The sequence below is a fragment of the Suillus clintonianus genome, assembly GCF_016758775.1.
Source record: "Suillus clintonianus strain FC179 chromosome Unknown DEU56scaffold_13, whole genome shotgun sequence".
In the NCBI taxonomy this organism is placed as follows: Eukaryota; Fungi; Basidiomycota; class Agaricomycetes; order Boletales; family Suillaceae; genus Suillus; species Suillus clintonianus.
The window spans coordinates 532,452-559,550 of NW_024539237.1; the positions used below are offsets into that span (position 1 = coordinate 532,452).

Below are 27,099 nucleotides of genomic sequence, written 5' to 3' on the forward strand. Positions count from 1 at the left end.
CCTTTATCATTCTGGGGGTGTGCCGCAAAGGACAGAGGGTGAGGCCTCAGGACATGATGCATGATGCATATGCATATGCATGACCGGTGATCGCTTTCATCCTTGTTATTAATGACAGGTATAAATAACATGATCAGTCGATACGATTCCTCTTATCTGATCATTCCCTACACAAATCCACTCTCGAATTGCTCGTCATTTGCTAGTAGACTATGTTGGCACTCACCAACATCACTTGGTTCGACCTATGCCTTGCGTGTGTCGGAGCGTATCTGTTAAAGCGCGTGTTCAACAAGAAGAATCCTGCACCGTATCCCCCTGGTCCTCCGGGGTGGCCTCTCATCGGGAACGTCCTAGATATGCCCCGCATCAAGCCCTGGCTTACCTTCGCTATGTGGGGCAAGAAGTATGGTGAGTACCTCCCATTTCCCCAACATCATCATGTTTCAAGTCTTGTTTGCAGGTGATATCTCGCATATCGAGGTTCTGGGTCAACATATCATGGTGGTGAACTCCGTCAAGACTGCGATGGACATGTTGGATAAGAAGAGTACTGTGTACTCTGACCGTCCTATCATTACTCTTGGCGGTGAACTCGTTGGCTGGAAGCACATTATGACTCTTCTCCCTTATGGTGACCAATTACGCCGGTACCGCAAGAACTTCCACCGCGTCATTGGCAGCCGCGCTGCAGTGGACGTATACAGCCAGATCGAAGTGGTCGAGACTCGCCGATTTCTTAAGCGCGTGCTTACGACACCCGACCAATTACAGGAACATATTCGACAGTACGTAGTATCCGTCCTTGCATTGACACGATCTTAATTTTTATAGCACCGCTGGCGCTATCATTCTGCGCATCTCTCATGGTTATGAAGTGAAAGAGAGAAATGATCCCTTTGTTGACCTTGCAGAACGTGCTGTGGACCAATTCTCGCGTTCTACTGCTCCTGGTGCCTTCATGGTTGATTTTATGCCATTCTGTAAGCTATAGCATTCAGACATTTGCTTACAATGGCCTCACCATCTGTAGTGGCCAAGGTCCCCGAGTGGTTCCCTGGTGCCGGCTTCAAGCGTCTAGCCCGTGAATGGCGCGAGACCCTTGATGAGATGGTTTCTGCACCCCACAAGTTCGTCAAGGATCAGATGGTGACTAACAATTGTAGTTGTGCGATCATGCGTTGAAATTCGAATGATACAGGCTGCTGGCATTGCCCCGAAGTCTTTTACCTCGGATCTGTTGGAAGGCCGTACTCTGTCTGTGGAAGATGATCACGTTGTGAAATGGTCTGCTGGAACTCTATACGCCGGCGCTGCCGACACGGTTGGTCCCTTCCTACGTATTTTTAATCATGATCTTCTGAGAGTACTACACTTCTTTCCTCAGACTGTTTCTACAATCTACTCGCTCTTCCTGGCTATGTCACTATTCCCTGATGTGCAGAAGAAGGCTCAGGCTGAAATAGATGCTGTTGTCGGTCCTGGTCGTCTTCCCTCCTTCGCCGACCGAGACTCTCTTCCCTACATTGAGGCGCTTACCAAAGAAGCTCTACGATGGCATGCTGTTGTCCCTACCGGTCCGTGTATCCCATTTAACGCATTCTTTAGTTCCTGAGCGGTATCTTAATGACAGGTTTCGCCCACTGTGTTGCTGAGGACGACATCCATGACGGGTACTACATTCCAAAAGGTTCCTTGGTGATACCCAATATTTGGTTGGTACCCCCTTTCTTTCTGTATTCGATATTTTAACTGAATACGATGCCAGGTTCATGCTCAATAACCCGGAGACATATGCCAACCCCTCACAATTCAACCCTGAACGGTTTTTGGCTAATAATGGAAAGAAGCCTGAGACAGAGCCTCGCACAATATGCTTCGGCTTTGGAAGACGGTAAGCATGGAGTTGGTTTTTAGTGTAATGCTAACTTTCTGCTCCGCAGTATCTGTCCAGGTATGCCCAACTCACAGAAGTACCGATGAACAGATATGTATTCAGACGTTGCTTGCTTTTCATGTACAGGTCTCCACCTCGCTGAAACCTCCGTCTGGATGTCCACGGCGATGTCATTGGCCGTATTTGATATCTCTAAGGTCGTCGAGAACGGTACTGAGATCACCCCTGAGATTGATCCCTCGTCAGGCACGATCAGGTTTGTCACATATCTTATCACGTCCAGGCGTTGGTCTGAATAGACACACTTCCAGTCACCTCAAACCCTTCAAGTGCTCTATTAAGCCTCGCTCTGCCAAAGCCGTTGCACTCATTGAGCAGGATGTTGGCTACTAAGCGCGCGGACATGAACTACACATAGGAAGATATTTGCCGTGGATGGCTATTTTAACACTGACCGTCGTGGTTTATACTTTGCATCATAGTGCAGGGTTGTGGTGTCACAACGCGATATTGTACATGTCCTCTGACTCTATCTTGGTTTCAATGCATGCTGTAAATATGCTCACGGTCTACCTGACAGTCTGCTTCTGCCTGGCACCTCCCGCTCACTGACGAGGAGAATACCCAAGTGTTTCGACTATCTGTTCAATAACTGACACACCTGTAAGGGCATCATATCCTTTACGCGCCGACCGATACTTCAGATCGAGGCGCAAACGTTCCTACTAGTACCTATCGATGCAAAGAGCTCTACTCTTCGCATCCGCCCTCGTGTACTTAGATTTTGACAGTTGACGTTTCTTCTTTCCTACCGTTTCACACTTTCACGTATGACTCGCGAGCCACTCGAGCCACTGCAACCTACGATACAAAAAGACCTCTGTAACAGTCCGTACGTTGACATTGTCGATTTCAGTGCGTTTCAACCCAGTCTAGAACCACCGACGTCCCTCGCAAAACTCTCATATATTCAAGTCTAACGTCTTCTCTCGTGTCTTTTTGATCAATCATTTCCCCTTCGAACTAACACAAGCCTTACACACCTGGCAGCCTTGACACACGGTGACCACCCTCAACTCCTTCACTTGGCAACAGCTCGCAACAGGCTTCTCATGCTGAGCATACTATCTCACTGCATAGTGAAGCTCATCCTCCAGATTTTGCTTTGGAGTCACAAGCCAGAACCTTCCAGTGCAGTCGAATTTTGGTTTCCGTTGTCGCTCGTTGGAGAGCGTAGCACGAGAAGCATTGGTCTGATGCTCCCGGACTCTTATCGCGACCAAAAATCTGCTTCATCTTCCAATCATATCCTTACATCTCCTCCAAAGTCGTTTTGGCCGTGTTTTCCTATCGGGTCCGCTGTATCTGTAGATGGGCCTGAAAACGAGTGAAACTTTTCAGTCTGATTCAATATGAGCACACGTTTTAAATCCAATTCCCAGGTGTTGCAAACAAGCTCAACCGAACGTGGAACTCCAAGTGGTCTTGATGATGTGGCACAGCCTACTTCGTGGTTGTAGTAGGCTTTGTGTGTTGTTATCGATGTTTACCTCATCCTATTATGTCTTCACTCATCGGATACGGCCTGCGACAACATACTATTGCGGAGTCCACGCCGATATTGCTGTGGGTTCGCGTCGCGCGAACAGATGTCCGGGCATTTACTTGAAGACACCTGCTCACATTGGAAATTTCTATTTCGCAGTTTTTGATTTGTTTCCTTCGTCGCTTGACCGGGTCCGTAGCACGTGAAGCTTCCATATATCATCTGATGGTCCTGGACTCAACCACGACGAGGTTAACCAAACTCGGCCGCAGTCTTCACAAGACGCTCGTGCACTACCATAGTTTTAAGTTTAGCTTCTTTTTTGGCTCGCGCTCGAACAACTCACATCAACTTGTTTACTTGCAGATCTATGCTGCTATTTTGAACGTCAAAGGTTAGGAAGGGGAACGAACTGACTGTCAGCAGAAACCAGAGTGAAGTGGTTTCCATCACCATCACCACTACCCATGAGGCAACAATTATAGATGCTGTGCCCCCAGGAAGGTGGCACCTGGTTAAGCATCCTTGTTGTCGTGTTCATTGTTGTACCAAGGCGGTTGGTCCTCCGTGATAGTGCCAGGTGGTCCCGGAGGATTGGCCAGAGTCCTGGCTTGCTAAATTGGTAGTCCCCCCGAGTCAGCATGTCCTGCAATGAATGCGCATGTTATAGTCGGTAGAGCGGCTACCTGCCGCCTTAGAAGTTTGGCCTGTAGGCTTCCCTTGCAGTTCGTGGGACGGCAAACTCAAGTGTGATGTTGTCATTATTTGTTCCCGGTGGCAAATTTTGAATTGACCTTGGCCTTGAATTGTTTCGCAACTTGCGAAGCACTCACAGTCACATCATATCGATGCATCACCAGCGGCTCATCATCGATGCATCATCAATGACAAGGACGCGAGGTATTTGACGTGAAAGCAGTACCGACTGGCAAGGCAGTCTTGATTTTGTAGCAATATCCGCAAGTATTCAAGCACACCCCGAAACTCGACAGGGATGAGACATTCAGGTGCACGGAATGATATAGGGCGTCAAAAATAAGCTTGGTTGTGGGAGGCGGGCTTTAGAAGTTCATTCAAACGTTCCCTGTGACACGCCCTTGATTTTTCCATGATTTACATCAGGCCTCAGGACATGATGCATGACCGTTGACCACTTTCATCCAAGTACCCTGGGTGGAAGTGGCTGCGAGTTGACCCCCATCCTACAGTCACCGTGCCATATATGGTGAAACTTTGTCCAATTCTGATATCATACTTACTTCTAACCTCCTTCCAATTCTGTAGTGCTCGATCTGTTGCTAGTTTCCACGGAGATCGATGGCCTCTATCATTCCCGACAACATAATGAAGCCTCCGCAAAGTTCGGGAGGAAAAACTGTCTTCCTTCTATCACTGCCAAGGGCTGACTATGGGAGACTATTGAAAGTTCGGTAAAGATAACGTTCAGGTATAAATAACATGATCAGTTGATACGACTCCTCTCATCTGATAATATTCCCTACACAAACCCACTCTCAAGTTGCTCGTCATTTGCTAGTAGACTATGTTGGCACTCACCAACATCACTTGGTTCGACCTATGCCTTGCGTGTGTCGGAGCGTATCTGTTAAAGCATGCGTTCAACAAGAAGAATCCTGCACCGTATCCCCCTGGTCCTCCAGGGTGGCCTCTCATCGGGAACGTCCTAGACATGCCCCGCATCAAGCCCTGGCTTACCTTCGCTATGTGGGGCAAGAAGTATGGTGAGTACCTCCCGTTTCCCCAACATCTTGGATTTCAAGTCTTGTTTGCAGGTGATATCTCGCATATCGAGGTTCTGGGTCAACATATCGTGGTGGTGAACTCTGTCAAGACTGCGATGGACATGTTGGATAAGAAGAGCACTGTGTACTCTGATCGTCCTATCATTACTCTTGGCGGTGAACTCGTTGGCTGGAAGCACATCATGACTCTTCTCCCTTACGGTGACCATTTACGCCGGTACCGCAAGAACTTCCACCGCGTCATTGGCAGCCGCGCTGCAGTGGACGTATACAGCCAGATCGAAGTGGTTGAGACTCGCCGATTCCTTAAGCGCGTGTTTGCGACACCCGACCAATTACAGGAACATATTAGACAGTATGTAGTATCCGTCCTTGCATTGACACGATCTTGATTTTTATAGCACCGCTGGGGCTATCATTCTGCGCATCTCTCATGGTTATGAAGTGAAAGAGAGCAATGATCCCTTCGTTGATCTTGCAGATCGTGCTATGGACCAATGGTCGCGTTCTACTGCTCCTGGTGCCTTCATGGTTGATTTTATGCCATTCTGTAAGCTATAGCATTCAGACGTTTTTTATTTATTCTAATGGCCTTATAATGTGTAGTGGCCAAGGTCCCCGAGTGGTTCCCTGGCGCTGACTTCAAGCGTCTAGCCCGTGAATGGCACGAGACCCTTGATGAAATGGTTTCTGCACCCTACAAGTTCGTCAAGGATCAGATGGTGACCGATATTTGTAGTTGTGCGATCATGCGTTGAAGTTCGAATGATACAGGCTGCTGGCATTGCCCCGAAGTCTTTTACCTCGGATCTGTTGGAAGGCCGTACTCTGTCTGTGGAAGATGATCACGTTGTGAAATGGTCTGCTGGATCTCTATATGCCGGCGCTTCCGACACGGTAGGTCGCTTCCTACGTATTTTTAATCATCTTCTGAGAGTACTACACTTCTTTCCTCAGACTGTTTCTACAATCTACTCACTCTTCCTGGCTATGTCACTATTCCCTGATGTGCAGAAGAAGGCTCAGGCTGAAATAGATGCTGTTGTCGGTCCCGATCGTCTTCCCTCATTCACCGACCGAGACTCTCTCCCCTACACTGAGGCGCTTACCAAAGAAGCCCTACGATGGCATGCTGTTATCCCTACCGGTCCGTGTATCCCATTTAACGCATTCTTTGGTTCCCAAGCGGTATCTCAATGACAGGTTTCGCCCACTGTGTCACTGAGGACGACATCCATGACGGGTACTACATTCCAAAAGGTTCCTTAGTGATACCTAACATTTGGTCAGTACCCCCTTCTCTTCTGTATTCGATATTTTAACTGAATATAATGCCAGGTTCATGCTCAATAATCCGGAGACATATGCCAACCCCTCACAATTCAACCCTGAACGGTTTTTGGCTAATAATGGAAAGAAGCCTGAGACAGAGCCTCGCACAATATGCTTCGGCTTTGGAAGACGGTAAGCACGGAGTTGGTTTTAGTGCAATGCTAACTTTCTGCTCCACAGTATCTGTCCAGGTGTGCCCAACTCACAGAAGCGCCGATAAACAGATGTATTCTGACGTTGCTTGCTTCTCATGCACAGGTCTCCACCTCGCTGAAGCCTCCGTCTGGATATCCACGGCGATGTCATTGGCCGTATTCGATATCTCCAAGGTCGTCGAGAACGGCGTTGAGATCACCCCTGAGGTTGATCCCTCGTCAGGCACGATCAGGTTTGTCACGTCTTATCACGTCCGGGCGTTGGTCTGACTAGACACACTTCCAGTCACCCCAAATCCTTCAAGTGCTCTATTAAACCTCGCTCTGCCAAAGCCGTTGCACTCATTGAGCAGGATGTTAGCCACTAAGCGCACAAACATTGGTGGTGGGCAACACCCGCCAACACAGTGTGCATTCCCACGGGCCTTAGACGCCCAAATAGCAGATATGAGGCGGCACAAACGTCTGGGTACCGTATTCTCAACTTTTTGAACAATCCAACTAGACCAAAATACTATGTAATAGCCTAGGAATAAAATGTTGAGGCCAAAATTTTAAATAGTTCAAAACTCGTCAAGATCAACGTGTCACCTCGTGCATATCACCGTAATATTAATAATGGGTGATTTTTGAAAATCGAGCCTCAACATTTTGTTCATTGCATAAAATAACACACAGCTTAATAGTGACAGAACAGTGATTTATGCAGAAATACAGTACCCACACTGCAATGTACCGGGGCCCCTAAAACGCGAATTCTCAGCCACAGACACGTACAAACAAAGAACACGACCTACTGTGATACGTGTTTCCACACTCGTCTCTCACCTAGCTCACTGGCAAACACTGCGGCACATTCACTTTGACGACCTGTTGTGATATTTTATTAATTATTATTACCCCTGATAGTATTTCTGCATGGGCCGCCCGTGGGAATGTTGGTCTCGATACTGAGCCGGCTTGAAGTTCCAATTGATTGCTGAGCGCTGGCATCAGCATTGCCTCGAGATGCGCAGGATCAACAACAAGACTGACCATCGAAAGTCCGTTGCAGTCGGTGTCTTTCCATGCACGTTCTACTAATTTTCTCCGAGTTTCTTTGGCAACCTTGTCCACATACTCCGTGATAGCTTTGTGCTGCTGTCTCGCAATTATACTCTCGTCAACTCTACTCCCTTCTCGATGTAAGTGTTCATGATCTTCATAAGCAAACATCTCATCCATAAAATCTTGTGTTCCATTTCAATTTCCTTGAATCCATTTTAGAAACCTAACTGGAGACCCGCCGTGGAATCGGCGGGAAAAACTAAGACTGATCGGACAGGAGATAACGGAACAAGATCGTGGATTTGGAGAAATGTTACAAAGGAGCAATGTCGTGGTATCTAGGAGACCCGAGTCTGAGATAAAGACAAGGAGACGCGGTGATATAAGGTAACCGAACAAGCACGTGATGTGTTGTAGTAAGCAACAGGCTTACACTAACTTGAACATGCGGGCCACATCCAGTCTCCTACCCACCACTGCTGAGAGGTTGAAGACGGACTGCTAGGGCGGGAGAATTTTAGATAGATCACGTGTTCCTACAAAATTTCAATCCCAGCACAACTTTATTTCTTCAACCTCTCAGCAGCGGCTGGCGGATACAGTCATTGACCGTCATTTGAGTTTTCACCATCATTTGCGTTTACCTTGTATGACACTCGAATTTGATACTATCCCATGTAACGTTTTTGTTCTATCATACGAGTTATGTGCCTAACTACATATTGGCAGTAATGATAGGTATGAAAGACCTCGAACAACTGTGCGATGTTATGTTTTGTTGCGAAATTTTCACTATTATACGTCCCTGAAAGCAAAACAACTAGAATCGGATTCGTAGATTGAAGAAATACATGCAAACAACCTTCAAGCACATCACTGTTCTATTCCGCAAGGGAGCTGATGAGTGTGTATGTTGCCAGAATGTTGCCGGTGCAGAGTGTCTCAATAGTATCTTATCAGTGTCACCGAAGCAAAATAAGCGAGATCCGATAAACACGAACTCCAAAGCCGGCACTCGCCCACATTGACGAGGAAGAGGATGAGTCAGATGCATAGCGAGGAAGCGCGCGACTAGGGAATAAATCTGCCTTTTTGGGTGAACTCAAATGATGGTGAACGTACGATAACACCAAGATTTATGCACTTTTCATTGCGGAATAACATCTCGTTTGATGTTCTTCAAAATTTTGTTCGAAGTAGATTAGCTATCTATCGTGACATCCCCGAAAGCGATTTTCGAGATTGTGTCAGGTTGTGTTGTGGTAGACTTCCGAAAATTTCAAACTCAAATGACGGTCAATGACTGTAACATTTATAAACATCGTCAGCCACAGCGGCTAAACTCTGCCGACATAGTGCGGAGCATAAAAAAATACCTACCCGGAAGGAATATATATGTAAAATAAACCAATTCTTTAACCGTGCAACTTCTATTTTGCCATATGCCTGAACTGCCTTCCAATTCCGAAGCCCCTAGCTTCGCCGACTTACGAGCACTCGCTCTCGAGTGCTTTGGCAAGCGGCCATGTCTTTGGCAAATGAAAGTCGCTAAAGCCTTTGTTCAGAAAGACCGTGATATAGTCTGTATCGCTGGCACGTCGCTGGGGAAAACTATGTCATTCTGGTTGCCTCTTCTCTTAAAGAAAGGCCTCCAGATCATTGTGACACCTTTAAATCAACTCGGAAAGCAGAACGTGGACTCACTTGCGAAGGCCGGCATGCAAAGTATATCAATATCGGCAGAGACGGCCAGCTGGAGTAATTTTCGTGTGAGTAGTGGCTATATACATCAAAAAAAACTATGTGACCTACAGCGCTCATTCATGTCAGGATATTGAAGACATGAAGTACCTGGTTGTGATAGTCAGTCCAGAGCAGCTGATGAAGCCAGGGGGAGAGTTTGAAAAACTTCTACACAAACCTGAGTTTGCTTCGCAGATCATCAGATTTATCTTCGATGAAGCACACTGTATAACGTCATGGGGGGAGTTCCGTCCAGAGTACAAGGAGTTGCAACGCTTACGCTACATTTTACCATGCTATGTGCCCTTTATGATGGCATCCGCGACACTGGCACCCAGTGATCTTTCCCATGCAAAACGCCTTCTTCGAATGCGCGCAGAAAACCTCGTAACCGTCAAAACTTCTATTGATCGTTTTAATATCAAGCTCTGTGTTCGGAAGATCAAACACTCACTTGCGTCATTCCAAGACTTGGCGTTTCTCATCCCCGATGGGTGGAAGAACAACGATCCCATACCACCGAAGTTCCTTGTTTTTTTCGACAGTATTCAGGACGCAATCGCAGCCGCTAAATCACTGCAGAAGCGACTTCCCGTCGAGATGCGTGACAAAATAAAATGGTTTAATTCAGATATGACCACGGAATATAAAGAAAACGAAGTCCGCCGGCTTACCTCAGGTGAGACATGGGGACTTTGCACAACTGAGTCGTTCGGAATGGTAAGCGGTCTATATTCTATGTGAATGCCATTAGTAACTTGATTAACTAGGGAATGGACATACCTGACATCATGCTCGTTATCCAATGGAGGGCAACATGCAAGCTATCAACATTGTGGCAGAGATGGGGGCGCGCTGCCAGAGATCGGCTGCTGCAGGGCACTGCAGTCCTATTTGCCGAGAAGGAATATTTTGACGATGTGCACCAAGAGAGACGTCAGCGTCAAGAGACGAGGAAGCGGAAAGCTGATGACAAGTCCAGCGCACCTGCTGCTATGATCCAATCCAGAAATAAACGCCAGCATGTAGCCAAGCAAGTCATAGCACCCACAGAAGAAGTTGAGGATGAGAACGTTCAAGTTGAAGATGAGCGCATGGATGGGAATGAACGTGGCAACAATGCGGGCGAAGGAGATAGGGATTCAGAGCTACGCGACATGCTTACATCAACTGCGGAGGGAAAGACTAGATGGAACGCACGGAAGAAAAGGAAAGAACTCGATCCTCCGATGGACTGCTTAATAAATGCCCATCTCCGGGATACAATCCAGTGTCGACGGAGAGTATTTTGTGTTCACTTTGACGAAACGTCTGCAGGTGAGAATGTCTATTAATATTATGTATTGCTTCTATTAATGTCTTATGTACTTCAATGACTCGTTAACAGCTCCAGACCACTTCGCTTGTGATCCATCACTTCCGCAAGGCTGTTTACGTTGCGCACCTGTCCCACCCGAGACCTGCTGCGATATCCACCACCCAAACGCATTCCTGTTCTTCGACGCTATCGTGCCAACACTTCCCAAGGCCCCTCAACGCTCTCGTCTTCCCAAGCACACTACCATGGGACCAGCGGGATTTGATCTGTGCGGGTCTTTGGAGGATTGGCGAGAGGCAGTAACCCGAAGAGTATATGGAGATTCCAACCTCTGCGACTATGGTCCCAGCCTTGTCATGCCTGACTCCGTGCTAGATCGTATTGTGGACTGCGCACAGCACACAAAAATCGTTACCATTCAAGACCTCCGCAAAGAGACGCGGTGGTCTGGTTCTGACGAATTCGGTGGTGATATCATTACCATTATACACCGTCTCTTCCCAGTTCCTGCCTCCGCACCGGTTCTCACTTTGGCTCCTCTCCAACACCAATCATCATCCGTATCCGTCAACAACAGCGCCAACAACAACAGCGCCAACAACAGCGCCAACAACAACGCCACTCCTCCTTCAAATCCCCTTCAATCAACAGCACGAAAAGCCAGCCGTTGTAGCGCCTGTAATATTGAGGGACATAACAGTAGGTTTCTCTTGTTTTAAATATTTAGCTTTTGACGAAATAAATCCTTAGAGCGCAATCGCGTATGCGCTATGCACCCTTCTCGACGTGGCACTACTGGGATCACGACATCTGACGACAAGGAAAATTCGGTACGTGACGTGTTTTCCCTGCCACACGCTGTATTCATAGGAAGCAGCCACAGACACACATATGCTATACGCCTAGTTCTACCACCAAATCTTCCAACATTGCTTCAAGTTGATCTTCGGCTCCCTCCGCTCCGTCCTCCATTTTATCTAATAGTTCCTGGCCCTTGCTGAATAGGTCAGGGATAGAGTATTTGCTATGTCGTCCTGGTGTGTGTTCATGTGGGGAATGCTCCGCTATGTATTTACATAGCTGCTTGAATGTTTGTGTCATGTCCACCTCTGCATGTCGACTAGTGACGTTCGCGTGCATCATGTTCGACTCAAACGTTTGGTGCAAGTTCCGGTATATCTGAACCATACAGGAGATGTTATACAGGAAGTCGGTCATTTGTGTCGCATACTTATGCTTGCCTGTAGCTTTGAATATCAAGATCCACCCAACGATGCATGTCTCCACACGGCCGATATCCCCCGAGTTCATCGCATACGAGAGCTCCTCGTACAATAGGAAGTATCTATTTAGGAGGAGTCCGTTTTCGTATTGCTCGTCCCGCTGTGAGTGATTTGCGGACCTTGTCCGCCGCAGTCCATGATTGGTGATATATGTCTGTGCGAGCTGATCAGCCATCGTTTTCAGCTCATCGAACAGAGGCTCTGATGCCGCATATGCATCAAGATCCACATGCAAAGTATTTTGCTTCTTTGCCTCGACCCTCCAGCAATCCAGTCGTCGACATATACCATCGTACGTGACGAGTTCATGCATGTGGCGAAAACCGGGTTTTGATCCATAGATTCCTGTTTCTTTTGGACGCAGAATTGCAACATCGTGCATTAACGCATTTTCATCGTCACGTGCTGACGGTTGCTGCAAGAATGTGCGCCATATAGCATCTGCACCGGCCATCTTCAAGTGAAACAAACCGGGGATGAAAACTACATGTTGTAGGCGCTTCCAATGTGTGTCCTCGATTGACCGTCGTTGCTGGGCTGCCTGAAGACGTTCCCCAGAGCCAAGGTCGCCGTGGAACAGTACAACATACTCTGACATGTCCGGCATGTCCGGATCATCAATCTCGTCTGGATCCTCGATCCCTCCCTGTCGCAGTAGTTCTACTACTGAACTTATGTTTCCGGATACTGTGGAGTTGCTGAGATGCATAACGCGTGCTGCGAGAATGGGTGTCTTTGTGACAGGTATAGAATCGACTGTTTCTGGATCGCCAAGTCGGTCCTTGAACTGACGAAAGTATAGGGGTCCGTAATTGATTAGGTCGGAAAGAATTTTCCAGGAGTTGAAGCGGTCTCTACGAGACAGCCCAGCTGCATTCAAGGAGTCTGGATGCAACCGCAGTAGGTCCTTCCATCCCCCTTTCGCTGTGACTGTTGACGGATTGAGCTGTAGGTTGAGGGGAGACTTTTCCCACAGTGTAATCGAGCACCGTAAGTCTTCGCGTGTCACGCCATGCTGCAGCGGGAATAGCAAGCCAGAGGTGAGGTGTACCAGCGTGTCTTCAGATTCACTGACAGTGTGTACAGTTTTTTTCAGGTCCACATCGAAGTTATCGTATGCATAGGATGCAAGCAGCGTTCAACCAAGGGCATGAATAGCACGGTGGGATTCTGCAGACAACGACAGTACTGCTGCATTTATTGCATCGACGGACACACTAACACCCATTTTCGATAGCGTGTCGATGACCTTTTGGGGTGTGTGGACTGACTGCAGGAATATGCCAACGATGCTCTGCAGCGCGTTTGAATTTCGGTTCGAGCTTTGCATCAATATACTCAGAATAATGACCTTTTTCTGCCGATGTGAGTTAGCTTGCATTCTGTTTGTGTTCTTTGATTCAACTTACAATTGTAGTCAACTTATTTCGCTGTGCTATGATCCTGTTCTTTTTCTTCGACATGTTCCCCTCGAGTCCCTCCACAATTTCCTCCAGATCCAAGTCACCTAGTTCCTCCCAAAGAGCCTCTTCGTCTTCGCTAACATCATCCTCACCAACTTGCGGGTCTCCGCTGTTGCCATGACCTCGGTTTTGTCCCTTTCTTCTCGCCGAAAGCAGTCTATCAAGCAAATTCCATAACATTGGTGCGTGCACTTCCATTCCTTTACCTAACACATCAATGTCAAACTCCTCCAGTTGTTCGACAGATGTATTTAGCACCGAGAAATGGTAGCCGCTCTCTTTTGCTGACAGTGTCTGTACCTCTCGTACATATAACCCTTTAACCACATCAGACTGGACCATGAGAAGTTCCGCGAGGTGCTGTCCAGATTCTCTTAGATTGATTACTGTCTCGTGGTTGATGTAACGATGGTCATTTAGCAGCTCGATAATGAAATCTGATGGCGAGATCCCAACAACGCCAAAAGCCTCCAACATTGCGTCGACTTGATCGGTTGTCTCCATTGCGCGGTTAAAGAATTGGTTTATTTAATCATTATATTCCTTGCAGGTAGGTATTTATTTTACACTCCGCACTATGTCGGCAGAGTTTAGCCGCTGTGGCTGACGATGTTTATAAATGTTATCCGCCAGCCGCTGCTGAGAGGTTGAAGAAATAAAGTTGTGCTGGGATTGAAATTTTGCTGGAACACGTGGTCTCTCAATCTGCCCTCAATCTGCTCTGCCCTATTAGTCCGCCTTCAACCTCTCAGCAGTGGTGGGTAGGAGACTGGGCCACATCTCAACTTGGACTCGGAATTTTGTTAATTATAATGTATGTGGCATATTCATTTGCAAATACTACGCCTACATGACCACTGAGATATAACCTTACTCTCGTAAATTAAGATTGTAATAGATGTAGAAATTGTAATTCTTGCAGCTGTGCTGCGATTTTCATGGATTTAGGGGAATTTGGCTTATATAAGCGTAGCGTCACACTTTGTTGGCGGGTGTTGCCCACCACCACAAACATGAACTACACAGGAAGATACTTGCCGTGGATGGCTATTTTAACACTGACTGTCGTAGTTTATACTTTGCATCATAGTGCAGGGTTGTGGTGTGCCAAGTGGTCCCAGAGGCTCGCCATGGCGATTTTGCAGGATACTCATCTATCAATTTTGTACTCATAGCGGGATTGCGATACTATGTCTGTCTGCTTCTTGTATTTACAAACCACCAATGATATTACCTTGTCATAATCACCCTCTGAATTCAACAGTCACTGCGTTCCCTATCGTTCTGTATGCCACGTGTCTAACTTTGTATATATTGATGAAACTAATCTCAACCGCCCATTCACATACAATTCGGCAGCAACATCATGTATAACTTCATAAACTCTTCCTCGACTGATCCACGCTACACGTCTGTATAAGCCTTCGAACTTCCGCTTGTCAACATGCGCTCAAAACTTGTCCCCACACCTTGCCTCACCTGGTGGATCTGCTGAATACGACCCAGTAGTTTACCTATGGTAGTTTGATAGTCAGGTCAATCAACGGACACTGAGTCCACCTTTGCCCTCACAACTTGCCCGAATTTTCTCTAAGTCCCCACCACCCTTGACCCTGACCACACAACTATAAGTCTATAACTAAATGTCCGGAAAGCTGGGGAAGCAGAAGAGCAAAGTGAGTCATCTGTTATTTCACAGCTTCAGTCTACTGATGCGAAGCAAATAAACCCAGTATGATACCAAGAAGCACCCTGTGACTTGCAACTGTACGGAGTGCATTAAGGAATGCCCGAAAGGCAAGAAAATCCCAAAATACGATGAGCGAAGGCACCGCCAGAGGGAGCAAAAGGTGTTACGACAGAAGTCATATTCGAACTGGGATGGTTAATGAAGAGAGTACTTCCTCTAAGTTATCAATCAGGAGTCGGAGTGTCAATATACCCGGTGGCCTCAGCCGTCGGGTTATGACTGAAGGATAAGTAAGCTTCTAAGGCGACAGCCGAAGAAGGGTTTCGCTGTTGACTATGAAGTCTAGGCGAGAGATCGGTATTGGCTCAAAGACGGATAGTCTAAGAGAATAAAAGATAATATCGACTCAAGGATAGCGATCCAAGAGTATAGCAGTTTCGTAATCAATGTCAAGAGATCAGATGATCGTTCAGGTAAAACCCAGTAGATTCAAGTTAGGGAAATACAGTACAATGGAGTCAACTATATATAGGGAATAGGAACAGTGTTCAGGGCAGGTCAGGGAACTAAAGATAGATATATCAGGAAGGTGGGGTTGAGGGTATATGACCATGAGGTCAGGGATAAGGGTTCACGAGAGGATCAAGGAAAATAGAAGTACAGGTCATGAGGCGGAAGATCAAGGGTTCAAAGGAAGCGTCTAGCTTCTTGTCACAGAAGATCAGGGTCGGCGGGGATCAAGAAGTGTGCATCAAGCATCATGGTGAATCGTGAAGAGGTGATGGTTGTGATGGTGTGACAGAGTGAAAGGGTGAGAAAAAGATAGGGGGGCCATGTTGCTGTAACAAAAGGTAAAAAGATCGAAGGCAACTACCTCGTCCACACAACAACGGACCTTCAAGGTGACTGTGGCATCGGCAGGTCCTTCTGCTGACTTCAAGATAGCAGCAGGTAGTTTGTCTGATTTTGGTTTGTCTTTGTCTGTCAAGCAACTGAGATTTGCTCTCATGTATCTTTTAATGACTATGTAGCACATGCGCAATCCTCTGACGACAATATCCAACCTTTCGATGATCTCACCCCCTCATCTCCGACTCTCGCTTCTCAATTCGACGTTCCAGATATTGACTTACTACCTGAAGCCTTTTCTTTCGACACATTTACATCCAGAGCTCCTTCACCGGCAAGCGAAATGGCTATTTCTGTCACGGGCTCTGATTTCAACTCGGAAATGGATGTTGATGAGATTTTCGACGACAGCTCACTGCATGACCTGTTCCTTGAGGCCAGTGACCGAGACCAATTTTCTGATTATGCCCCTGCTACTTCAGGACTGTTTGGATGATGAAGGAGAGGAGGGGGACCCTCTGCATGAAGATGGACATGTGAAGTCGAGGTCACTGCTTGATCTCCTGGATGACACGTTTCTGTCAAGCATGGATGAAGAGAGCCCAGCGCCAAGTATTGTGCCAGTCACCTCTGTTCCTGATGTGTTGCAGCACGAGAACGCCCCCATGGATGATGTCCAGCCAGCAGAAAGACCATCATGGCCTGCTTGCGAAGTTCTTGATGATGCCTCGCCTTATTGGTTCTGGAAGATCATCTTACTTCTAGTACCGTGGCTCAACCTCTATTATCACCTTCCCCACCGTGCTAACAATCTGATTTTAAAAGTGCTTGCCATCATATTTCATGGTCTCGGTGCTTTCGGGGTGCAAGATAAGCCCGAGCAAACATTGAAAACTGTTTATGCGAGGCTTGAACTTACTGATCATTTTGATGTTCACCCTTTGTGTCCAAACTGTTGCTGAGTTTATCCTCCCGACTCTGACAAAGAGGCACGCTGCACGCACTGCAAAATCTATCTCTATTGAGGTGTTGCAGGGACAGCTAATGAAGCCAATTCACACACAGCGCCTGCATCAGATGACGACATGGACGCACCTCCACCTCCCCCACCCACTGACAACACCTCTCGACATCCAACAGAACAATCATCGAAGGATGCAGAGTTGAAACACGGGTTTTCTAAACCGAAACCAAAGTTACAGTGTGCACAACATCCACTTTCTAATGCCTTGCTTCGTCTTCTTTGGCAGGACGGCATGGAGAAAGAGATGGATGCGTGGCGAAAGCAGGAAAATCCTGCCGGCAAGAGGACAAGAATTCAGGATGGCGACATATGGCGGACTCTACGTGGATCAGACGGCGAGTTCTTTTTCGACAACAGTTCTGAGCGTAGCAGCAGCGATGAATTGAGAATTGGAATCACTCTCGGCTGCAATGGGTAAGTAGTTGTACCTCATTAAAATCATCACTAATTATCGTCCACAGATATAGCTATGAAAGAAGCGCCGCTGGACTGGTCAGCACGATGTTCAGGAGCGAACGAGGAAGATGCTAGACAATGATGATGATAATGGTGTCGTGCTGTACATGCGTGTATCTACTATCGTGACCCCGAACCCTGCTGGACTCCTGACACTCCTGACACCCTACTCCTCCAGCCCCTGCTCTTGCCCAAACCGATCCGTCCAAACCCCGCTGGGTCGCTCCGCTCCACCGCCTCAAGCTCTCACAGTTCAGGAGTCATGTCTAGCTGCATCACCAATCTCCCAACATATTTACGGTGCGTGATATATTTACGTATCAACTAGAATAAGCTCGTCAGCATGCCTCAGATATCGACTACGGAATTTGATGATTTTCGGTATCACTCCGGGGCCAAAGGAATTTAACTCGGACCAACTACAGCACTTCATGAAGAACTATATCGATGACCTCCTCAAGCTCTATGACGACGGTATTCTCATCAAGACACCGGGGTATCCAAGTGGTCGATGGATTCGTGTCATTCTTGTCGCCGTCTGCTGCGACCATCCCGCGATGTGTAAGGTGTGCGGCTTCGGAGGACACTCGAAGGAAGAGGGATTCTGCACGCGATGTCACATCCCGAAGAGTAAGCTATCTACAGAAGATGCCATGGACTATGATAGTCCGTTTTTAAGTTCGTGTTGTGATGGTGTTGCTGACATGCCTACTAGAATTTACTGCGCGCGACGGTCAAGAGCATAAGCAATGTGCCAAGGAATACCACGATCTACCATCAAGTGAGCGTGAAGCATATTTCAAGAAGCATAGTGTGCGGTGGTTTGAGCTTGCACAATTGCCATATTTCGACCCAGTCCGAATGACAGTAATAGATCCTATGCATAGCTTCCTGCTTGGTGAGTGGATCCTGCCTGACCTCACGTGTATGAAGCTCTAACGATCTTAGGTATAATTCGGACTCAATGGTTCAATGCCTGGATTAATGGAAAGAATTTCTGTCAGCGCACTAGGACTGCGGAGGTTGTTCGTGAGCTGGATCAAATTCATGCTTATTTGTTGGTGGTAAGCACGAGTTTCTGTATAAATCCACATTGTTGAATGACAGTTACAGTTTGAAATGCCCTCATGGGTAGCACGTCTTCCTGAGAAGGTAGGCTACCCTGCAGGAGGTTCTTTGACTTCTGATGAATGGAAGGGCCTAGCCCTTGTCTTCGGACCAATCATGGTGGGTCATCTCTCATGCCGGTGTTGATTTTGACTACACTTACTCTGAACGCACTGATGGATTCCCCTCGTTTGGGATGAGTGGTACCCGAAGAACAAAGCAGCATATGAAGTAAGCTTGGCCAACTGGGAGAAACAAGAAGTGGATCACGTGAAAAGAAATGCAGCGGGCAAGGGTAAGAAGGGAGATAACAAGGCAAGCGAGAAGCCCGTCATGCATATGCATGAAGAGGGCGTGGATAATTTTATCAAGCTTGCGGCGGCACTAAAAATTATTCTTGGCCGCTCCATCAACGACAGTGATATTCCTCGTGCAAGACAGCTACTGCATGAATACTTGATCAGGTTTGTGAAGGTAAGTGTTGGTCCGAAGTTCATATATTTGCTCATGATAGAACATGTAGATTCATCCCAAAGACATCAAACCAACCCATCACTGGGTGACCCACATTTTTGACCAACTACGAGATTATGGACCTGTCTACGGGTTCTGGATGTTCCTCTTCGAGCGCCTCAACAAGGTGCTAAAGAGCTATTCCACGAACAACCATGGAGGTGGAGAACTCGAGGTTACTTTGTTTCGTGCGTTTGAAAAGGACCGTGAGCTCAGTACAATGGTAAAAAATTTCTGCACATGCATATATGACTTCGGAAGACTAATTTTAAATCATCTCATGCATGCAGCTCATCAACCTGTTGGCAACCACAAACACAGAGGACAATAGCAAGTCCAGACTTCTCCTTCATACTATCCGTTTGATGCTTGCTACTGATGGGGACACTTGAGGAACTGTAGCCTCACTTGCATGTGAAGCTGAGGAGTCGAGTACAGATGGTAAGTCTTAGTTTCACTGCATGTTACAGTCAGTTGACGTGAGATAGCAACAGCTTGTTTCTCTCTCAGAACACCTGTGAAAGCCTTGTTATCCCGTGAACAGCAACATCAGCTCGTTCGGCATTACCAGAACACATATCCGCAGGCCAGCGTTGTGAGCGTACTCACAAATACAACTGCTGAAAACCCCAATCCGAACTATCTTCTTGCATGAACAGATTTTCATAGTCATCTTATCGTTGACGGACGACACATTTCACCATCAACCTCGTTGACAAGGGCACCAAATTCTATTATTCAGGTTCACCTTAATGGTACATGCTTTGTTGGGCAAGTATTTGCCATCGTGTCTCATAAACAATGTGGAGTCAAGAACAAATCAATTCTTTTTGATGTTCAATGGTTTCAGCGAAAAATGGATGTTGGTCTTCGTCACTGGATTCGCTAGTGAGTTTCACAGTACACTTAACATCAGACATCTACTGAGATAATTGATTAGCCCCGAACTTGAAGTCTTCTTCTGGGAACACGAGAAATTTCTTAATGCCGCAGTGGAAGGTCCTGCCCAGCTAATTTCCCCAGAGTTGCTCGTCTCTCAAGCTTCTTGTGTTACACTGATATTGAAAAATGTGGCTGGACATAACGTGAAGGTTTGGGTGACGATCGGTCTCAGTCGTGTAAGTTTTCTATTTGAAGTCCAGAGTTAATTTGACCAGCAACGTGAATCACAGGATGTACAAATTTTCTAATCAGTCGATGTTTCATATAATACAATTTCGCTAGCGCGCCACACAGGATTGCGCGTGATTTGTTCCTTTACCCTGGTATCAAGAAATGCTGGAATCATCATCGTTATTACTGCTCTCACTTTGATTTCCATCGTTCAGGACCTGACCACGATCGTTGCTGTTGCCTCCAGGTTGGATCATAGTGTCAAGTCATCCAAAACCATCTGGGATGTTCTCATAGATCTCGACTAGTCCTGAACCTGGATTTGCGGCCTGGTGTTCTTTGTGCCACCTGACGTCCAACATGAAAGGAAAGATAGCGAGTGACGGTGGGGTGTTGCTTTTGTTGCCAAGATTGACACGTCTGGTGAGTGCTGTTTTGCATTTGGACTCTTTGTGCTGTTCGTCCCTAATTGAATCTAGCTCATCCAAGATTTTCGTCACCTGTCGTCGGTGAAAAATCAGCAGAGTAAGTTTATTGGGCAGTTTTATGCCTCATCTGCTCGCCACGCCGGTCTGATAATTTCCCATACAGGAATACCTGCGTGAACTTCACGCTCAGTTAGTTTGGCCGCTTGGTATAGCTCCTTCTGCCTATCTTTCCTCTTTTCCTCGTCATCTGTATCGACCTCTGATGCTTGTTCTGACATATACTCAGGTTGTAGAAGATCTGTGGGGTCTTTTTCATTCCGGGCTTTGTACTCTTCGACTGCCTTTTCTCAATCTTCAGCAAGCTTATTCAATTGGTGCGTCAGCTCATATGATGAATACATGAAACAAGTCTTACATGCTCTTGATGACGTAGGCGCTTGTTAGCAGTGTTGAACTGGCGATGTTTTGCGGCTTTCTCTTCATCGGTCTTTTCAATGTACTTGCGCTTGTAGGACCTGAACTTGGACTTTGCGAATGCCACAAGATCGCCATGAGTATAGCGCACATCTTTGTATCGCAGCGCACAAGTTTCCTTGTCCTTTAAGGTGCATATAAGAGCTCGTCTCGTCATGTTAGGCATCGACTTACTTGCTGTTCCTTCCAGACTACGTTCGCAGCTTGCATGAAGACAGCTGAGTTAGCTTCACTCGAAGCATTACCTTGGAAGTTGAATGCCATCTTTGGAGGTTCGGCTGCATCATCCTTGTCTATGTCTTGATCCTGCTCTTCACCAATCTCACTAGCGATAAGTCCAGTAAGATTAGATATAGTCTCTTTCAAGCAGCTTTGACATATATAGCAGATAAAATACAACACAAATTGTGAAACATGGTGCGCACCTGCAGTTTGGATCGTGTTGTCAGCTGTTTTGCTGACAGCTCTCCTTTGGGGATGTTCAGGATATATTTTGGCTCCTTCTTCTGCTTCTTTCGAGTTGCACGTCGGTGTGTAGGATGTGGATGAGGTCGGTTCTCATCATCTGGTTCTACATCACCATCATCGTTGTCGTCCTCGCCGTCATTCCTTGGCCGCTTCAGTGTCGACAGCTCTTTTTCGAGGCCTTCCATTCTCCGTGCAAGGTTGTCCACAGATGCTGCAATTTCCAGGTTTGGCTGGATGGCAGGGGCAAGGGGCCCGGACATTGGTACAGGAGGAGGGACGGATTGCCTTGCCTGAACCTGTGTCAAAAGAGTGAGCTGCATCTCGGGGGTGAGTGACAACAGCTATTGTTGCAACATTGATAGTCCAGCAGGCTGATTCATCTCGGATGGTCCAGACGATAACAGTTGCTGGTTAAATGCAGTTGGATCAGTAGTGTGAGGGCGAGCTTGAGGACAACACATGGTAGCAGACGAGTAGACGAGCAAGAGGGCAGAAGGATAGAAGTGCGGAAGGGCAGAAGGGCAGGCCCAAGCGCAGCTTTGATTACATTTCAGTATATTCCTGCAATTAATCTATTTGGGAGGTACAGAAGATCTATTTGCCTGATTGGCAGCGGCATACCTGATTCTGGAACACCTCTGCATCACTGGGAGAGATGATGTAAGTTATGATATGTAGGTGTCATGTCTTCTTAGCTGGACAAACCTAAAGTCGACCATCTGTAGATCACACACGTTGAGCTTCGTAGATCCAGACAATACACATGTACACATAGACAGCTGACAAATGGTATACAATTATATGTATACCTTGAAAAATACCTTCTTGACGCATCTCCACAACCCCGTGCTACACAAAGCTTGCATGCGGTGAGTGTGACCAGACCACAAAGGTCATAATGATGATGAGCATAACTGTAGGCTCTTCTGTCAATGACCAACAACCAGACCTTGGGTGAGCTTGACACACGACCCAACAGCTCGCGGGTAGATATCTCATGCTTATTACACCATCTCACAAGCGCTGTGCGATGAATCCATGTCGTCACCTCTCAAAGTCACCTGTGGAGCCAGTCTTTGATTTGTTTCCTTTGTCACTCAACCAGGTCCGTAGCACGTGAAGCTTCCATATATCTGATAATCCTGGATTCAAACACGACCAGGTTAACCAAACTCGGCCACGGTCTTGCTCGTGCACTACCATATTTGACTTTAGTTTCATTTTTGGCTCGCGCTCGAACAACCGTCCTCTGTGCATGTAGAAGCCCACTCGTTGATACGTGTAGACTCACATCAACTTGCTTACTTGCAGATATATGCTGCTTTTTTGAACGTCAAAGATTAGGAAGGGGAATGAACTGACTGTCAGCAGAAACCAGAGTGAAGTGTTTACATCACCATCACCACTACCCATGAGGCGACAATTACAGATGCTATGCCCCCAGGAAGGTGGCACCTGGTTAAGCATCCTTGCTGTCATGTTCATTGTTGTACCAAGGTGGTTGGTCCTCCGTGATAATGCCAGGTGATCCCAGAGGAGTGGCCAGAGTCCTGGTTTGTAATTTGGTAGTCCCCCCGAGTCAGCCTGTCCTGCAATGTGCATGTTATAGTCAGTAGAGAGGCCACCTGCCGCCTTAGAAGTCTGGCCTGTGGGCTTCCCTTGCAGTTTGTGGCCGGTTCATTGTGTCCACCTCTCTTTATAATTCTGGCGGTGTGCACCGACAGAGGTTGATACATGACCCCACTGGTCCAGCCAATGGGTTTGTGTCAGATACACATGTCCCACTGTGGTCGGACAATGTGAGCTGCGCAGGAAGATGGGAATGAGCTTGAAGTCATAAAGCGTGGGACGAGACTATGAGTCGTACTTATTTTGAAATGTGGAATCAGAGAAACAAGCAGGATGCCCATTAATATTGAAGGGACGCGGTGCGTCATGATTAATCGAGTTGCGGCAAATCGGCAAATTGAACCGTAACCTATCGTCCACCATAGATATGGATATATGCCTGGGACAGCAAACTAAAGTGTGATGGTGTCATTATTTGTTCCCGGTGGCAAATTCTGAATTGACCTTGGCCTTGAGTTGTTTCGCAACTCGCGAAGCACTCACTGTTGGAATCACGCTCAGTGTTGTGAATCAACGACTGAGGTACGCAAACACAATGCAGACGAGATACTTAAGTGCGATGCGGACGGAGATTGAAAACTAAATGAAGCCTTGGTGTTAAGATTCAATATACGTAGATTGTTTAGATAGAGCGCAACATTTTAATAAAATATAAGTCTGGATTCTGATTTTGCGTGTGATCAGTCAGGAACAGGTGGTGCAACGAGTCCCATCTATTCGGATATCACCGTCGAGCTATCAATACTATGTAGAACTCAGACGATTACTTAATCTGATCATTGTGGCTGAATCTCGTCAGGTTGTTCATATATTCTCAACACTCCCCTTCAAGCTGAGGACATTCCTAGCTCGTGTTGATGTTTGGAGTGATTAGGATTAGCTAGTGCCTTCATAAATATGTCCACTGTCATATTTGCAGTTGAACGATATTTTACAGCTATGTGCAAAATGGTTGACAGTAAACGCATGACTTAAATATATCAGAATTTTTTTTTTAAAAAACATAACAGTGTGAAACACGTACGGGGAACATTGTTTGACACAACTACGGTACTCCTGGACGTGAATATTCAGTTTTTATAATGTAAACTATCTACTTTGACTTGTGAAAACATGGTGGTACCGTCCTCACTGGTGTTTTATTTTATTTCCTAATGTATTCTAGTCACACATGTACTGTCAACCTTTTTGCACACAGCTGTAAAATGATTGTACCTATTTTTACTTGATTTTGGATGTAATGATCTTTTATATCAAATTGCTTTGTTCTCTTATGATACTGAGGGTTTTGTGCGATCACTAGTGATCCTGCATTATCTCCATAGATTAATGTAGGATAACTTTGTTTATACCCTAGTTCCATATGTAGATTCCATAGCCATTTTGCCTCTCTTGCTGCATCTGAGAGACAAATATATTCGGCTTTGGTCATTGAAAGAGCAACTGTATTTTGCTTCTTCGATCCCCATGTGATCACACCGCCGGCTGATATGAAAGTATAGCCTGATATGGATGTACGATCATCATTGTTGGCGAAGCTGGCATCTGAATATCCGGTAAAATGGGTTTCATTTTTATTTTTCTTGGGTTTTATATACTATCCCAAGATCTTTCGTCCCTTTTAGATAGTGTAGTACTCTCTTAGCAGCTGTCCAATGTGATATATTTGGATCTGCTGTGTACAATGCTGATCTATAGACTGCATACGCTATGTCTGGTCTTGTACCAACAGCTGCATACATCAATGATCTGATCAAAGAAGCGTAGTTATTACTTCGGTTTCCTTTTTTGGATGTGTGCGTCAACGGTTCGAGTTTTACCTTAGGATCCAGAGGTGTAGTTACAGTGTTTGCTTCTGAGAGTCCATATCTTTCAAAAATTGCTTCAATATATTTGGATTGCGAGATTTTGAGTTCTCCCTTTTCTCGGTCTCTCTCAATCTCAATCCCTACAATCTTGTTTGGATCTCCTAAGTCTGTAACTTCAAACATATCCTTAAGTTCCTTTTTCAGGTTGTTCATAAGTTTTGGATCACTCGTAAATATTAATAGATCATCTACCCACACGGTGATGATTTCTACTCCTCCGTTAGACTTTCTGATGTACGCACACGGATCTGAATATAATCAATCAAATCCTTTGGTCTCGAGTTTATTATTCAACTCGATATTCCATTCTCGACCTGATTGTTTCAACCTGTATAGTGTTTTAATTAATTGGCACAGCCTTGAGGTACCATCTTCATATCCCTTGGGTTGGTTCATGTATACCTCTTCTTTGAGAATACCATTTAGGTATGCACCCTTCACATCCATCTGTTGGATCTCCCAATCTTGGGTGACTGCTAATGCTAATATTGTTCTGATTGTCTCTAGCCAGACTACTGGTGAATATGTATTGGTGTAGTCCATTCCTAGAATCTGTGAGTAGCCTTTCGCTACTAGACGAGCTTTATATTTCACTAACTCGCCTTGTTTATTAAATTTTTGGACTAGGACCCACTTATTTCTGACTGGGACTCGTCCCTCTGGGGGATCGACTAACTCCCGTGTCTTCATATGTTCTAGCTGGTCCAACTCCGTGCGAACAGCTTTTTTCCATTCTGGCCATTCCGGGGATTTTCTGGTCATTGCGATTGATTTCGGATCATCTGGTGCGGTGCTGCAGTCATTAAATGCAGTGTATATTATTTCTGCCGGTGAGTCTTTTATTTGTTCCTCATCCGGATCATTTACTAATTCTGCAAATTCTGGGTACGGATCATCTAGAACCCGGTAATCATGTACCGTTTTTGTTCTCTTACTTTGTCTCAAAGGTATGTTTTCTTCTTCTATACACTTCCTCTTTTGTTTCACGCTTGATCTGTTTTCATTAGCACTTTCATTTGCGCCTTGTTTCAGCGGGTCTGCCAACTTCTCCCCTTCACACTGTTCACTGGGTGCATCTCCTTCATTTGGAGCTTCGTTAGGGAGTTTTTCATTTAGGAAGTGATAGTTTCCTTGAGATCTTAATGGGGCGAGTTCTTTCATCATAATACTTGATCGCTTTGGGACCATCAACAAAACCTACAAAGCTATGTTTTTCTGATCTAGCGTCTAGTTTTGATAGATTCTCGCCTTCCCTTAGTATCCATACAGGCGCACCAAATTCCTGTAAATGGGACATATTTGGCTTTAATCCTGACCATTTTTCTTAAGGTGTACTATCTTTTAGTGCTTGTGTATATGCTCTATTGCACAAGTATGCCGCATGAGACACAGCTTCTGTCCAAATAAACTTTGGTAAGTTTTTGGCTATTAACATTGCTCTTGATAGTGCTAATAGAGTTTTATTCAAGTGTTCCGCTACTCCGTTCTGAGGAGGTGAGTAGGGTGCAGTCACTTCTATTTCTATACCTTTCTGATTACACCAGGAGATTAGATTTTTACTAATGTATTCTGTCCCATTATCCGCTCTCAGGCGTTTGGGAAGTTTCTCCCAGCGTCTTTCTATGTAGGTAAGATATTCCTTAACCTTCTCTGAGGCTTCATCCTTTGTTTTCATGTATTTTATTGTACATCTTCGTGTACAATCATCTATGAATGTAACATAATATTGCAGTCCTGAAATCGAAGTGACATGTGATTTTCCCCACATCTGTAGCGTTAATTCTCCGGGGATCTCAGATCAATATTCTGCTTGTTTTGGGAACAGATTATGCTCATGTTTTGCTTGTATACATGCTTCACAATCCAGAAATATCAGATTTTCGTCGACATTAAATCTGTCGACTAATTTTGCTTTCAGCATTCGTTGAAGTCC

General features: G+C 46.0%; 7 protein-coding genes across 7 annotated transcripts; 4 read left to right on the forward strand and 3 right to left on the reverse strand.

Annotated features, from left to right (window-relative positions):
• Positions 1-212: 212 nt before the first annotated feature.
• Positions 213-2,290, forward strand: DEU56DRAFT_753342 (cytochrome P450; the record flags this gene model as incomplete). The annotated part of the gene is made up of 11 exons (XM_041349707.1): positions 213-411; positions 464-788; positions 835-983; positions 1,034-1,149; positions 1,202-1,324; positions 1,388-1,577; positions 1,634-1,715; positions 1,769-1,894; positions 1,944-1,954; positions 2,024-2,153; positions 2,209-2,290. The coding sequence occupies 11 exons, from the start codon at positions 213-215 to the stop codon at positions 2,288-2,290; spliced, it is 1,533 nt and encodes a 510-aa protein (XP_041212080.1).
• Positions 2,291-3,439: 1,149 nt separating this feature from the next.
• Positions 3,440-3,978, reverse strand: DEU56DRAFT_111009 (uncharacterized protein). The gene is made up of 2 exons (XM_041344600.1): positions 3,790-3,978; positions 3,440-3,736 (listed from the first exon to the last, which is right to left on the reverse strand). Exons 1-2 carry the CDS (start codon positions 3,897-3,899, stop codon positions 3,592-3,594), a joined length of 255 nt encoding a protein of 84 aa, XP_041212081.1. The 5' UTR covers positions 3,900-3,978; the 3' UTR covers positions 3,440-3,591.
• Positions 3,979-4,642: 664 nt separating this feature from the next.
• DEU56DRAFT_110939 (cytochrome P450) lies at positions 4,643-7,249 on the forward strand. Its single transcript, XM_041344599.1, has 12 exons — positions 4,643-4,668; positions 4,728-5,185; positions 5,237-5,561; positions 5,608-5,756; positions 5,813-5,928; positions 5,981-6,103; positions 6,164-6,353; positions 6,410-6,491; positions 6,545-6,670; positions 6,719-6,729; positions 6,797-6,926; positions 6,980-7,249. The coding sequence occupies exons 2-12, from the start codon at positions 4,987-4,989 to the stop codon at positions 7,059-7,061; spliced, it is 1,533 nt and encodes a 510-aa protein (XP_041212082.1). The 5' UTR covers positions 4,643-4,668; positions 4,728-4,986; the 3' UTR covers positions 7,062-7,249.
• Positions 7,250-9,182: 1,933 nt separating this feature from the next.
• DEU56DRAFT_753344 (P-loop containing nucleoside triphosphate hydrolase protein) lies at positions 9,183-11,520 on the forward strand (the record flags this gene model as incomplete). Its single annotated transcript, XM_041349708.1, has 4 exons — positions 9,183-9,509; positions 9,571-10,203; positions 10,254-10,800; positions 10,871-11,520. The coding sequence occupies 4 exons, from the start codon at positions 9,183-9,185 to the stop codon at positions 11,518-11,520; spliced, it is 2,157 nt and encodes a 718-aa protein (XP_041212083.1).
• Positions 11,521-11,695: 175 nt separating this feature from the next.
• Positions 11,696-13,972, reverse strand: DEU56DRAFT_928273 (uncharacterized protein; the record flags this gene model as incomplete). The annotated part of the gene is made up of 4 exons (XM_041358631.1): positions 13,494-13,972; positions 13,228-13,441; positions 12,033-13,143; positions 11,696-11,921 (listed from the first exon to the last, which is right to left on the reverse strand). Exons 1-4 carry the CDS (start codon positions 13,887-13,889, stop codon positions 11,696-11,698), a joined length of 1,947 nt encoding a protein of 648 aa, XP_041212084.1. The 5' UTR covers positions 13,890-13,972.
• A 2,779-nt stretch (positions 13,973-16,751) lies between these two features.
• DEU56DRAFT_730214 (uncharacterized protein) lies at positions 16,752-19,517 on the forward strand (the record flags this gene model as incomplete). The annotated part of the gene is made up of 9 exons (XM_041348152.1): positions 16,752-17,040; positions 17,137-17,524; positions 17,810-17,866; positions 17,919-18,232; positions 18,282-18,464; positions 18,515-18,630; positions 18,680-18,793; positions 18,875-19,153; positions 19,197-19,517. 9 exons carry the CDS (start codon positions 16,752-16,754, stop codon positions 19,515-19,517), a joined length of 2,061 nt encoding a protein of 686 aa, XP_041212085.1.
• Positions 19,518-20,565: 1,048 nt separating this feature from the next.
• On the reverse strand, positions 20,566-21,989 carry DEU56DRAFT_909457 (uncharacterized protein; the record flags this gene model as incomplete). Its single annotated transcript, XM_041357105.1, has 5 exons — positions 20,566-20,799; positions 20,889-21,068; positions 21,143-21,325; positions 21,376-21,526; positions 21,664-21,989. The coding sequence occupies 5 exons, from the start codon at positions 21,987-21,989 to the stop codon at positions 20,566-20,568; spliced, it is 1,074 nt and encodes a 357-aa protein (XP_041212086.1).
• Positions 21,990-27,099: the final 5,110 nt, after the last annotated feature.